At 39.2% G+C, this 14,857-nt stretch overlaps 1 protein-coding gene across 1 annotated transcript in view; it reads left to right on the top strand.

Moving 5' to 3' along the window:
• Positions 1 to 14,857, top strand: part of LOC124264340 (mediator of RNA polymerase II transcription subunit 13-like) — a 75,057-nt gene that overhangs the window by 27,718 nt on the left and 32,482 nt on the right. Inside the window, 1 exon segment of the mRNA XM_046699096.1 lies at positions 12,521 to 12,691. Within this exon segment, the coding sequence (XP_046555052.1) occupies positions 12,521 to 12,691 (171 nt within the window).

The following is a 14,857-nucleotide window of genomic DNA, read 5'->3' as shown; positions in this document are numbered from 1 at the left end:
GCTGTAAACAGTAGTAGATAACAAGCATTTACAAATATGGACCCAGGATTTTCATTAATTTTAGAGACAGTATATGTTAAGTGAAACCAGTGAGGCATGCCATATATGTGTACTGGAGAGCGAAATTTAATAAATGTGAAACTATGATTGAAAATTTTATTGAGTATGTTATTGCTCTATGCATCATATGAATGTTAAGTCACATTCAGAAATGCGTGAATATTAATTTTGAAACCCATTTTGTCACTCTCATTTTCGCACACCTGTTGTTGGGGCAAGTCATTACCGATATCTGTAGATGTGTTGTGTCATGCTTAGTAACTCACAATTATATGAATCATATAAAAAAAAGTTCAAATAGAAGACTTGCATGCAGTGTGTTGATAGAATTCATGCAATGGTGCAGATTTCAAAAACTCAAATTTAAGCTCATTTATGAGATGTCCGAAATATTGCTATTGACAAGTTTAACAGTTTATGAAGGTACCTAATATGATACGCATTCATCATTCAGTCATGTAATTCAGGTAAGTTCAATAACCTTTGTTCTTTTCTATCTAGCATTAATGTTCAAAATATTGGTTCAATTGTCCCTTTTTAATGACACCTCATCTGTTTACAATGACCCACCCTCTTCACAGAGCCTTCTGCTGAAAATAATGAAAATAATCCAGCGACCAAGTCTAAGAAAGGTGAAACCAATTCAGCAGACTAAATGTCAGTGGCCATTGTCTGCCAGGTTTTTTGATAGTTGTTTGTATGGTATCTGACAAGGTGACAGTTCAAGTTAAATAAAAATAAAGATATACAACATGAACTCTGTATGACCCAAATAGGATGCGATTTTGCCATTTACAACTTGCAACAGTGCATGTGCAAAATGCCTGGTGTAGGTTGCCTTTAGTAACAGGTTGCACTCGTTGCAGGTAACAATAAATCCTCTTACGGCTGTCATCGTGTGTTTTAATTGGGAAGTAAGTAGCTGGAAGTAACAAGACTTGTCACAAGCGTAAACATGTGTGTACTCATTAATCCGTTACGTAGCAGTAATCATATGACTGAGATTTATAATAAAGGTAACGCAAAATTGAAACAGAGTCATTCATCATTATCATCATGGGATCCGGTTCTGTTGAATGTATCTGATACTGAGTACTTGTTATGATAATTGCTAAACAAGTATTTATGTTACGTCTTAAAGCCAGTGACATTATTTTGTGGTGCAACCACAGTTTTGATGGTGCAACCAAACCTATAAGCAAGGTTGCATTCGGTGCAGGGTCGGAAAACCCTCCGAAATGCCCACTTTGTCCAACATCCCACTAATTTCAACTACAGCAACAGTATCGGATGCAAGCACTCAGTATATATGAATGGGACATTTCAAGGTGAGTTCTGGGAAAGCGCCTGCTGTCTGTTTCTTAGCAACAAATGAGGATTTGTGATTAGGAAAGGAGATTCATCAGTTGTATTTCATCAATTGGTATTCGTCATACTGGTTTCTTAAGAGGTGTGTCAAACAAATAATATTTTCTGAATTTGTCAAATGTTGTCCATCAATACGCGCGTGATTGGGAACTGTGCTGCTGCAGTGTCTGGTTCAACACCACTGCAGACCCTCAAGTCTTTACCTCTTACCTCCACCCTGGTACAGACACTCCATCTCCCGTTCTTGAAAACGTCCTCTTTTGCGTAATGACCCAAACATCAGAAAGACAAACTCCAGTCGTCGTAGCCCAGTTTGACCTTATAAGGCAGCCTGGCACGAGATCACCAGCCTTAACTAGGACTGAAAATAGAGATGCTCCGAATCCTTCTGAGATGTATTAAATGGTGGAAGAATGCAAGAAGATTGAATTCCTGGACTAAGCATGTTGGGAAGCCACTTCTTCTTGGCAGTGTCATCAAGTAATTGAATTGCTCCTGTCGTTGATCTGGTTGTGGTGGGGTCTCGTCAGTGGCAGCTTATGAAATTCACTCTGCTTTTATTAGATTCGAGTCCATGGCTCAAGTGATCAATATTTTTCTGGAGTTGAGTTTCACAAGTAAAAGTTTGCACTCGTTTGGAATTGACATGTTTAATAGACCCTCGTGTTTTGGAAGTGATTGGTAAGGAGTTGGGTGCAGTAGACAGTTTGCTGCATAAATCAGATGGAATGGGGATTGCGTTTGGGCTGCGAGTTCCTGTGGCTGAGGAAGATTACGCTTGTGGTTGTTTTCAAGTTTTTAGATTTCTGATTTAGTGTTTTCAGGATGTTTTGTTACAGCTGAACCTATTTCCAACCTGTTGGTGGCAAGCTGTGTGTTCTTTGCTCATGAAATTGATGCTGTGTCTGATGAATCCATTTCAAAATGAACGGCAGTGTCAATATTTATCTGAAAGTAATCTGATCATTAAGGTATTGTCAAATCTTCAGTTTATGACATTCTCTTGGGGGATACACCAGTCATGTCACATTAACTCAAGGTTCACTGGCCACACGACATCATTTGTCAAGCCAGACTGGAAATGGCTGCAGTAAAGCTTTTTTGATGGCACCTCACTCACTCAACACTCCTACATGGTCATATGAGCAGCCTTAAACAACCCAGACCTGATGAGAAGGTGGTTTCAAGCTGATCAAATGAGGGAAAAAAATGAAGTGCAAACAATTACGAGTAAGGAAGAGCAGCTTGCAATGATTATTCTGCGAGGGTGCAGACGATGGAGATACGCTTGAGCAAGTGCACTGTCTTAAATCAATAGCTGGTATTTGGAAGGACAAGATGAGGCTGCAGAGAGGCCATGATGATGTTAGCCTGTGGGAGAACAAGTGACGACATGGAGTGGTGGACGGGAAGATTGACTTGCACACACACCACTGAATCCTGTACAGCCCTTGCTGATAACCAGGTCATTGTTTGATCTTTGATTGCGGCAGGAGAGGTCAGCATGCTTGACATGACCTGCATCAGGATGAAGTTTGAGCAGCGACTTTGAAATAGGTCATCGGCGGGCTGCTTCACTGGAAATATATTGATTATGCTTTTGTTTGTGTGCGGTGGAATTGATTGAGGTCAGCTCAGATGATGGTTGTTTCCGCAGCTTGCTTGTCTTTACTTGACCAGGATCTGGTCCACCTTCAGCTGCTTCTAGCCCATTTCTGGTGTTCCCATATTGCAGGAATCTTGCTAAAAGCAGCATAAAACTAAACTCACTCACCCACTCACTCAGCTGCTGCTGCTTGGGACCTGCACAATATGTGTTCATGTCAGGAACTGCAAAAGTAGGGCACTATTTTCCTTTCCTTTCCAGGAATTAGGGACATACGATAAAACCAGGGGACACGAATATTCCAAACAATTCAGTTCCTCAAAGCCAAAAATGGAAACTAAAATATAATTTCTTGTCAAAATCAATCCTGGAATTTTTTCTGTGGTTAGTTAGGCATCATGGTGAAAATCTGAGAAAAACTTGATGTACCTGTATATCCATTACTGAATCTTCTCAAAACAGTGGGGAATTAGAATTCCCTTGCTCAATGTGGGGGTACATGTGTATGTGTGAGTGAGTGAGTGGTTGGTTGGTTTACATCTGATTTTAGTATCATTCTTGCAATATCACAGCAAGGGATGCTAGAATGGGCCTTAAAGCAATTAACGCATGTGGGGGATTGAACCAAGACCTGTGTCATGATAAGCTTACGCTTAAACATCTAGTCCAACCCATTGCTCCATGTATGAATGTGTATGTAAGTTTTTTAAATCAAATTTTGTCATGGAAGAGCACTTTGCCAAAAGAAAACAGAAATAATTTTCATTTTCTGGATGAAACAATTTCATGTTTCTTTAGACAATTTGTATTGAAGTCATAACTTCTGTACACAAGTGTAAAGGGATAGGGGTTTCAAAGGCGGCATTTTCTTTTTCGAAATTGTAGATCTAACCTAGATATCTATAAATAAAACATTGAATTCCCCAGAAGAATCACAGGGAAATATTTATTTAGAAGAAAGATGTAATGAAAGCATGTCAGGAAGACAGTTTCTTTCAAAGAATAAATGTCAAACAAATACCTTTGCTATTATCGTCATAATGTTTGGAGCTTTACAAAATGCAAGAAGATACAAATATTTGGATGCCGAGACTCGGCTTTGTATCAGCTGTCTAACACCGTGTTGATATTACAGCATGTCCTAAATTTGAACAGCTTATACTGCAGTTTTATGCGGACCTGTTGGTACTCAATGTATAGAATTTCATTCGCGATTCCCGTCTCACTAATATCAAGTCCTCTGTTGGCATCTGACATTTCCGTCCAGCTCGGAAACATGCATAATACATAAACAACAGTGGCAACTTTATTACGGCTTTGTGAGAGACGCTTTGCAGAAACAACATGCTGCCTGTTGCCCTGTGAGCATGTACATTGTTTGTGATGTGGGTTGGGGAGGTAAGTGTGTTAGGAAAGGAGAAAATGCCATACTAATATTTTCAGAGACTGTTTCTGATAGTGCCAGTTTGAATGGTATTGTTGAGAGATTAGATAGCACACTTGGCTTATTTTATGACCCGTATTCAAGACAGTTTCATTAATCTTTTACTGTCTGTGACTTTTATCTCAGTTTAATTAGATTGGCTTGTGTGAGTTTATATATAGTAATCAAATAAATTTCATGATACTATGCAAAGTGATTGTGGTAATATTTAAGAATTTATAGCACCTTACTTTAAGTAGTGTTTTGAACTTATTATCTACAGAAATTATCACCCAAATACAAGTTTGACCTAGTTGCCTCAAATGATTTGGGCAGACGCAGTATACAGTATGTCGCATGCACTATAATGTTTTAGTACATGAGATATACAGTATATTGCACTTGATATACTATATATTGCACTTGATAAACTGTATACTGCATGGGATAATACCTTGAAAGCCAATTATTCTTCTTGCCTGTGAACATGCCATGTTGCATCCATGAATTTTGGGATGGGTGCCTTTTATTAGCATAATGCAGTGACAAATATATCTAGTGTCTGTTGTTGAATGACATGCGTGTTTTGTGTTTCTATAAAGAATTTAGGTCAAAACCTGATTAATGCTAAAAAAAGGTAACGTGAACACTGTATCTTGCATTTAGTTGTGTTGAAAGAGTTAACTTAGAAATTTGAAAAATTTAAATGTTTGAATTACAGTTGAAAACATGGTAGAAATTAGGTATACTTTCATTTGTGTAACTAAACAGTTTCAGAAATTCACTTAATTTGTGTGATTAATCAGCCAATACAAGCATCTTTCTAATCCTTGTGACATCTCTGTTAAATTTTGGGTAAGACTTCCGCCCGTATCCCCCCTAAATTTTAACAATGAGGAGAAATGTCTTTGAGTGGCATTTTTAGAAGTTGTACATATCTTTCCGTATGTCGAGATACAATTAAAGAATCTAAAACTCATCCTTATCAGAAGAGGAAAATATATTCAGTTGATATGATTTGACTAGAATGAAATTTAAGGGGGGATACGGGGGGAAGTCTCTCCGTACTTTGTACACTAGAGAAAGGTCAGTGGTTTTATCACTTCCCATATTACACCAAAAGATATAAGGAGTGAGTGAGTGAGTATGATTTTACATCGCTTTTAGCAATATTCGAGCAATATCACGGCGGGGGACACCAGAAATAGGCTTCACACATTGTGCCCATGTGGGGATTCGAACCCAGGTCTTCAGCGGGACGAGCGGACGCTTTAACCACTAGGCTACCCCACCGCCCCAGATATAAGGAAGAACCCCTTAAACTTGCATGGTGCTCCTCATTAACGGGAAAAGAAGGATGGTCAGAACGGAGTCTGTACGCTGTGTCTGAGGGAGTATCCATGTTAACCTGCATTTTGGGATCCAACCTACTAAATATTGAACACATTGCATCGCGGAGCCTAACCTGCTCTGATTCTTGCCTGTCTCAAGATGCATGGTATCATCTGAAGTGAGAACTCGCACAAGGAGCAGCTCCTCGCTACATTAAGGTGGATCTAGTCATCTGTCAATGCCTGTGTTATATTTAAAGCCTGTGGTAAATACTGCATGGAAAACAGGTATCCAACAACCATCAACATGATTATTCATTCAGACTGTTAATTATTCAGGGCTGTCACAGAATTCACTCCGACAGTGATGCCATTTAGCCTGCTTTGCAGAAGGCGGAGTTTGAACTCGCAAAGGATAATATGCATGTGTCGGACTGACGCAGTTTGATACATCAGATAACAAATCAACTGGATGGATCCATCTAATATGTTATCAATCTTCTAACTAGCCAGTATTTGACATAACCCATGTCCGCGTTATACCGCGCATGGTCCAGTGTTTTTGATGAAGCACTGTGGCCTAGTCAATTGATTGTCATCGTTGTGATTTTGGGGTGTTTTACTGGCAGGCTGGGGATAAAGTTTAGGGGGAATTGCATGTCGCCGGTGTCACCCACAGACCACGCTAAACCGAGCCGGTTTCGTATTGATTTGTTATTGCGGAGCCAAGCAATGTTTCAACTGAGATTATCTGGGCCACTGACAGCAAGACGAATGCTTTCTTCGGTGGAGAATAGGATGGGGGAAAAGAACAGTGATGTTTGATTAGAAAGATTTCTGTGCGAATTACTTGGTGGAGTTATTGTGGTGTATTGTCATTGAAGGAGTGTCTGTGACTGGCTAACTCGTCTGGCTGGTTTGTCGTGGGACTGGGTTTGTGGGGGTCTTAATGCTAATGGAAATATATGCATAATTTGGCTGTTTTTTCTATCTGTAGCTTCGGACATACTTAAGCTACAACAGACATATTGATCTTATTTCGAAATTGATTTTGGGCAAGTGCATCAAGAAAATGCTGAGAATTTATCATATGTGTTTTGTTGTTACAAGCCGTCCTGAATTGGGATGAGGGTTTTCATATTGGAATGTGGGTTTTCATATATTGGAATGTGAATTGTCCACGTTTCTTTTGGCAAATACTTCAGTCCTGTAATCAAACACAAATATTGGGTCGAAAGCAAATATACAGGATGATTCTGTTAAGATTTTAAGTGTTCAGGTGTTTTTAGCAGTGGTTGTTTGGAATAAGCAGTGGAAATTGGTAATGTTATTAATTTCACATCCTTAGTGTATGGCTTTTGAATGATGTTGGAAATAGATAAAGATTGAAGCAATCTTTGAATATGTGCTTTCACTTTTGATGGGGATGATTTTTTCTGCTGAAACAAATACAGGGATTTTTCTGTGAAAATGTATTTGAATTCTGAAATCTTGTTTGAAGTTTTTTGTCTGAAGCAAGAGTGGAGTACAATGTATTTCAGTCTAATACACTTCTCTAATGACAGACTTACTGAATGATGCTGAAAGGCAGTTGTATGCAAGTAGCATCAGAAGAGTTTCGTAGATACAGTTTTTGCTGAGAAATGGGAGAATGCATTAGAAGAAGGATGAATCTGATTCAGTGCCACAAAGATTAACGACTGTTACAGGTTGTTGGTATTTTATTGACATTTTTTGGACATTTTGGGGGGTGATTTTTCTATAAATATCAAGGTTACATTGATGGAAAATTGTGCCGAGTCATTTTGGAATCTGTAACTGATACTGATAGCCTTTTGTCAATAACAACTGTGAACAAGGCATGTGGAGGATAGCATTCAAATCCCAATTACACATTGCACTCCATCCAACTCACGTCTCAGATTCTTGTGCTTTGAGGGAGGTAATTGTTGTGAATTATTCAACATAGCCACTTTCCAGCCAGACGATCCACTTCAGGAAATATGAAAATCTCAAGGCAGGATTTTTACAGGCATGCCTAACCTTACGGAAATGTTGTGTTCATTTTCCCTACAGTGTTGTTAGCTCATTGAATGAAGAATTCATCTCTTGGAGAAAATTCCTTCACTGGCCAGATGTCGTCATGGCGATGATGGTAAATTTTCTTCTGTAATGACTGCCATATGTTTTGCTGTTGAGCCAAGTTGAATTCCTGACTGCTCCTGCAGGACTGGCACTGTGGGGAGTTTGTTCCTCCATGTTGTTGTTGTAGCCTGATTCAATTTGGCGGTCTTTTTGGCTGGATGTCATTCTGGGAAATGAAACTTCATTCTTTTCACTTTGTGACATTTGGGAGATTTGGTCGAGTAATAGTTGATGTTGACTGTGGCTCAACAAGACAGTGACATTATTGGTTTGTTATGAAGTTTGACGTCGGCATATTTTACACACTTCATTTGTCAGTCTTGCTGAAATTAGTATTGAAAGTTGCTTTTTTGTAATTTAATAAATAAATTAACATGGGCTATTTGCAGATCATTTAAAAATTTGCAAGAGGAATGTTCTTGTTGCAGTTTTTGTTTTCACAAACTGATGTTGATTGCTTGTGAAATTCCTTTATTTTCACCAAGCTTCACACGTTTTTTTCCCCTACATCAAATGCATTCCGGAGAATTTTATCCAACTTCACTCGGTAGCCAGCATTTGAGTAATATTGTGGTCTGTCATTAACAGGAGAGATCTGTCTTTTATTTCTAGCCAGGTTTTCTTATCCTTCCATTTAGAATTTCAATCCAGTAATTTGATACTGCGAATGCAGGCTTTATTTGCAGCCATTAACAGCAATGGACAGGGGTTACTACAAGCATGCCATGTGGTAGCCATGCTTTCTGATCTGCCTTGCTGTAACGGTTAGTCCATTCAAGCTGAGGCATATAGGTCAGGGCAGGGTCAGCGGCTACCTGACTGGCCACTGGCTGTCTGGGAAGTATAATGGAGTAGCAAAGAGGGGCGGGAGGAAGGAGGGGGCGATTGTAATTTATGGCCTCGGGATGAGAGGGACTCCACTCACTGGTCAAGCTTTGGTGTTGACCAACAGCCCTGGCCTTTATCTGCTCAACTGATAAACTGTGCTTTGGATCACTGCTTCTGGGGATAATGAGATTAGTGTACTTGCTATTATTTCAGGATGTCAGGGATTATATGGTTCTCTGTGATATGTGTTTGTCATTAAGGCACTACTGTAGCTTTGATTTTTGTTGTTGAAATGTTCAAAAGTAATATTGATGTGATGTTTGTGGTGAAATATTCAGCTGTTGTATGGAAAATAGTATTAAAAGTTTGTTGTTCCAGTAGTGTATTATTCAGGCTTAGAAGAATGGTCGTTCCACTGTAGGTGATATTGGCAGAGATGGCAATTTTCTGCCGATTTTATTTCAAAATTGCCCCCACTAGAACCCCCCATTTGATGGCACAAGTTTTCCGCTGAAAATAGATTTTCCTGTTGCCATCCCTGTATCGGGGCCCAGCATATTTTTTAGCTGATTTTAGTGCGGGTGTGCAGATTATTGCCAGTTCTACTCACTAGACCGACCCGACTTTAACTAGACTCGGGCACAGGACCAGTGGCTAAAGTCGCAGTCTGGTACGTGTGTTGCGGTGGTTTTGATGTCACCTTGCAGACAGGTTGTAAGCAGTGTGTAACAGACTCTACAACATATTTGGGTGTAGTTTTGACAGGCAGGCAGTAAGAAGTTGTCACTTGGCTCAGCTGTGCAAACCATAAGGATATGTGAGCGAGTTAGCAGAGAGAGTGTGTAGGTCTTGTGCCATCTACACTTACACAGGCAGCTCACTCCTCTGCTGGGAAAACAGCGAGGGAAAGGTTACCTTTGTTCTTCTACATATGCTGGAGAGGTGGAGGAGGTTGAGAAAAAATGTTCAGCTTGTAACCAGAGGACTTGTTAATGTGAGGAGGTGCAGTGATACGGAGGAGGGTATCTTACTGTGATGTGGAAATACTGCTTCATTTTGTGTCATTGTAGTCAGATTTGTTTTCCGACATTTTTTAATTGGTGTTATGTACACAATTGCTATTTTTTGAAGGCAGAAAGAGACATGTGGTTACCGTGTTATGATGTAGATATTGGCGTATTTACAAACTGGACATTCTAATTATTACCAGATTTCACGTCTTTTGATATTTTGAATGTCATTAGGCCATTATTATAATACACATTTGTATTATATGTTTTGTTACTCATCATATATATATGATTCATTATATATCTTGTTTATGGAGTTTATAGAACATTGTCACTGTTTCTGTATGGAACGTTTGCAAAATAAATATTTTATCTTTATCTTTATCTTTAGTCATTTTTGTAGAAAATAAACTGATGTGAAACAATGAAGCATTGAAATGTTCCTGTTGCTGCTATTTTGGTGAACAATTATTCTCAGAGCTTCACAAATTTTATATTAAAGGTAATTCTTTCATGCCTACATAGGTAGTACATGTTTTATTGGGGATTACACTTTCTCAGTAAAGTACATGGTCACATGGTCCAGACTCTGTTTACTGACCGTCGCCATATAGCTGGAAGATTGCTGAGTGTGGCATTAGACAACAAACAAAGAACACAAACAAACAGTAAAGTACAGATTCTAGTACTCTAAGGGGTCAAGTCCCATACAGGATTCAAACCCACACTCTCAGTAAGGTATGTTCTCCAGCGTACAAAGTCAGTGATCTAACCCACTAAGCCAACGTGGCTTCCACAAAAAGCATTTTTGTACATATGTAGGTTTTGAGAAAATTGTGAAAATTCATCTTTTTGAGTCTAGTTGGTTTTAACATCCTTTTAAGTGAATTACATTTTTATATTTTGAACTGAACTAGATTACTAGACTGAGCAGAATGTATCTAGATTGGAGATCGGATGAGTGGCAAAAGTCACTGACTCAATCTGTGTACAGTTGTTCAACCGTCATTCAAGCGCTGGAACTGTTGAAATTGGTGTCAAGCAGATCTGTTAACCTAATGGCTATGATCACTTCTAAGTCAGGTGTTAAAAACAGGTCACTTCAGACACCGGCCAGTTAGTTGCTCCACTATCACCTGGATAAGCCTAGAGCGTATCTATCATCTATCCCGAATCCACCTGTCAGGAGAGATTATGTGAACTCTTTACTGTAGATGCTGTGATTGCTAGGTGGCCAAGTGAGTTGATGAGTCCTCTATGGTCAGGGGCCAAGTTGCCTCATTGTCCCACTTTGGAGGGAACTCTCCTGTGTATCATGTGACTAGTGGGGAGCTAGTTAGTGGACATCTGGTCTTGTTATCAAGTTCCCTTGACCCTTCTTCCTCCAAGTCTGCTTGGATTCTTCTGGTCAGAGCTGTCACCTGCCTTCATAGTCTGTTGCTCACGGTGGACGGCCTTCACTCAAATCAGGCATAAAGTATGTCTACCTTGTTTATCTCCGTGATAGATACACAAAGGACACTTGACCTATATTATCGATTAATGGACACTTTCCTTCAGGCCACAATGTTTGTAGCTGCCATGAATTTTGAATGAATATTTGTGGCCTGTTCTTGACTGTTGAAATACTAAGTACTATCCCTGACTTGATTGCTGTTCTTTGCTGAAGATCAAGTACCTATGTTGTTAGAGTAAATATTAGTTAGAATAAATTTCCCTTACAAATCTATTCTTTCATATATATTTTTATTTGACCTTTGATTTATAAAAAAATAATTATTTAACCTTTAATGTGAAAAGGAATTAACAAATTAATTTCTGATAAAATAAAATTTTATAGTAATAATTTTGTATGTGTAATATATGCACATATGATTGAGTTTATCTCACATTCACTCAGGAATGCTTTAGTGAGAAGTCAAATTTTATTATAACCAGTTTATGGCCTTGACCTAATGGTGACCACATTGTGATAATCTGACTGATAAAAGACACACTGTATAATCTATTGCTTGAATTTAGTTTGTTGGCCACAAAGTGGGGAAAATTCCGTTCCTGTACATCAGAATTAAGAATGTCTGCAATAAGTCTAATGGAAGATTTCATGAAATATTCAGCTGTTGTATGGAGAATAGTATTAAAGCTGGTTGTTCCAGGGAGGGCATTAGTCAGGCTGAGTAGAATGTTCCTCCACTAAGTCCTCCACAGTAGCAGGCAATATAGACAAATTGACTGGGGCCTCGTGTGCAAGCTTTGAATCAAATTCTTCAAAAACGGTGGCAACGCAGGACATGTAATTATTTTGCAGTATTGATTCTGCCAGACCTGAGGTGCAATTTAGCAGGCCAATATGCATAATGTCAAACATTTGTCTGAGGTAAATTTATCCAGATCCAAGTTGGGGAAAGTTTTTGTGGAAGATTTTTGCCTGAATTTGATCCAGTTCATTAAATCTATTTTTGGAAGTATAAGTGAAAGCCAGCTCTGGAACACATGTTTCGGCTGTTTGAAATGGATGGATGGGGATAGACAAACTTATGGAAGTCATTAATTTGATGGAGAACAGCATACACTGCTCATTATTCTGAAGTATAATAAAGTTCCACCAGTGATTGTAATGTAAATCCTTTCCTCAAAGCAGCAGCCATATTGGTTTCACCATTCAGAATCGATGGGTCTTCTTTTGTGTGGGATAACTTTTTAGAATGTGTTTGTATTTTTGTTTCTAAAGTGTCTGTGTTTGTTGCAGTGATTCTGGCACCGTATGGACTAAATGGAACACTGACAGGGCACACATATCGAGACACGGACCAGATCAGCCGCAAGATGTTTGAGGAATGGAGCCAGTTTTACCCCTTTGAAAATAACACCAGTACTGATGACAAAGAAAAACTGCCAAACCTGGTTGAAGTCATTGTCTGTAAGTAATAAAACGACTTTAGTGTCCACCACAAAGGGGCATCCTTTACATTTTATTCTGCTCTTAACTCAAATCGATATTAGCATGTTGTCAGTATGAATTGATATTTTGTTCTTTTGTTAAACATGAATTAATTAATTTGGAGGCTGTGGATATTTTCAGAATAGATTTTGTTTTTGGTGGAAAGCGTTATGAAAATGAAACATTTTGTACGAAATAACTGTCCAAATAACTGTTCAAGGGAGACTACTCTGATAGTGAGAACTGATTTGTGCTTGTTTTTCCTTTGGCTATGATAATACTTAAACAGCAGAAGAACCTGCTCACACAGAGATAGCCATCAGTGGTTGTTGGAAATAATCAGATTTTTTACACAACAGAAAATGTGTTTTAAAACTGGAATTACTTCAAAATTGAGATAAGGACAAATCACGACACAAACTGCCCAGGTTTCAAATCAAAAGGAGTAATCACGTCACAATGTATTTCCAACTTAAGCATGATTGGGTCCCTCCTTTTAGATATTGTTGCAACAGCTGTAACACCCTCCCTATATTGCTGTGAGGAGTGTCGGGGCAGCCTTCTGGTTAAAGTGTTCACTCCTCACACTGAAGACCTGGCTTCCATTCCCCACATGGGTACAAGCCCACATGTGTGAAGCCCATTTCTGGTGTCCCCCACCATGATATTGCTGTAATATTCTAAAAGTGGTGTAAAACTAAACTCACTTATTGCTGTTTTAGGATAGGACAACTGATCAATCTTGTGCCAGTTTATATGTATGAAAACCTGTATTCTGAGAAGACAAGTGGAACTATCAATACAATGGAATGTAAATTACTAAGAAGGAAAGAACAGGCACCCATGTCAAAACCTTGTTATTGAAAGCATTTTTTTCTCTCTCTAGTTTATATCCTATTTTCTCTATAGCTGTATGTTTAAAATAACTTGTGTTCTTGTACATCCTGATGTAGTCACCTTCTTTCTTCTTTTCTTCTTCTTAATAACAATAATGTGTACTTCTATAGCGCTAAATTCCATACACCAAGTGCATACTCAAGTGCACACAAATGGACAGTAACTGTTCATTATTACCTGGGATAACTTAAGCTGCCTCTGAGGCGCTAGAAGTATTCACGACATCCCACTGGGTACCCATATTCTGCTAGGTGAACAGAGGCAATTTTTAACAAACTCACTTGCCTGACGTGAGACCAAATGTATCACATGTGCTTCTTCTTCTTCCTCTTTGACCGCCTCCGTGGTGTAGTGGTTAGAGCGTCTACCCGGAGAGCGGAAGGTCGCGGGTTCGATCCACGACCGCGTCATACCAAAAGATGTTAAAATATGGTACTTGTTGGTCCCTGCCTGGGTCTCGGCAGTAATGGGTACAACAAGGACTGGTCAGCTCGGAGTCAGTATAATGTGTCTGAGTGGGGTATTCATGCTTCACTGCGGCATGGTATCTCAGTGGGCTAGCACTATAAAACCAGCTTAAGTCTGGGCTAGTACAAGCAGCCGCACATACACATACACACGCATGCACATCGTCATGTGAGTGAAATATTCTCAAGCATGATGTAAAACCCAATTTCACCTCACCTCACCTCACCTCTTCTTCCTCCTCTTCTTCACCCTCTTCTTCACGCTAGTGAAGCCTGGCCTCCCCCTTTCTTCCTGTTTCCCACCTCCATCTGTGCACTGTGATGCATTTAGCCCGATCCATTGGCAGCAGGTGCTTGTGACGATGCATGGATCTCATTTACATCATGTTTTATCTTCCACAGTGAATGTGTGTGTCATATTGCTGGCCGCTATTGATTTTGCTAGAGATATATGCTGGCAATTTGATTATCCATTTTATCCAGACCATGGAATGTCTAAATTATGAAAGGTTAGGAATGATTGATCTAAGTTGCTGCCAAGGATGTTGATGGGTGGGGAAGGATGGATGCTGCTGTATTATTGGTGTCAAGCAAGAAAACACAGACAGCAACACTTATTATTGCTTTAACTCACAAAAGTGACAAATGTTTGAAGTAAAAATAATAAAAATGCCATCCAGGCCCACAGACTTTCAGAGATGAGGTCAGACCAAACTCTTCGGGTCCTTTGTGCATAGGGAACTGAGGCTATTTAAGATAAATAAATGGACATGTCCGACAC

Source organism: Haliotis rubra, unplaced genomic scaffold, assembly GCF_003918875.1.
Source record: "Haliotis rubra isolate DU_JTF1 unplaced genomic scaffold, ASM391887v1 Scf92, whole genome shotgun sequence".
NCBI classification, from domain to species: domain Eukaryota; kingdom Metazoa; phylum Mollusca; class Gastropoda; order Lepetellida; family Haliotidae; genus Haliotis; species Haliotis rubra.
Note: the sequence above shows the minus strand (reverse complement) of the source record. Positions and strands in the feature narration are given on the sequence as shown.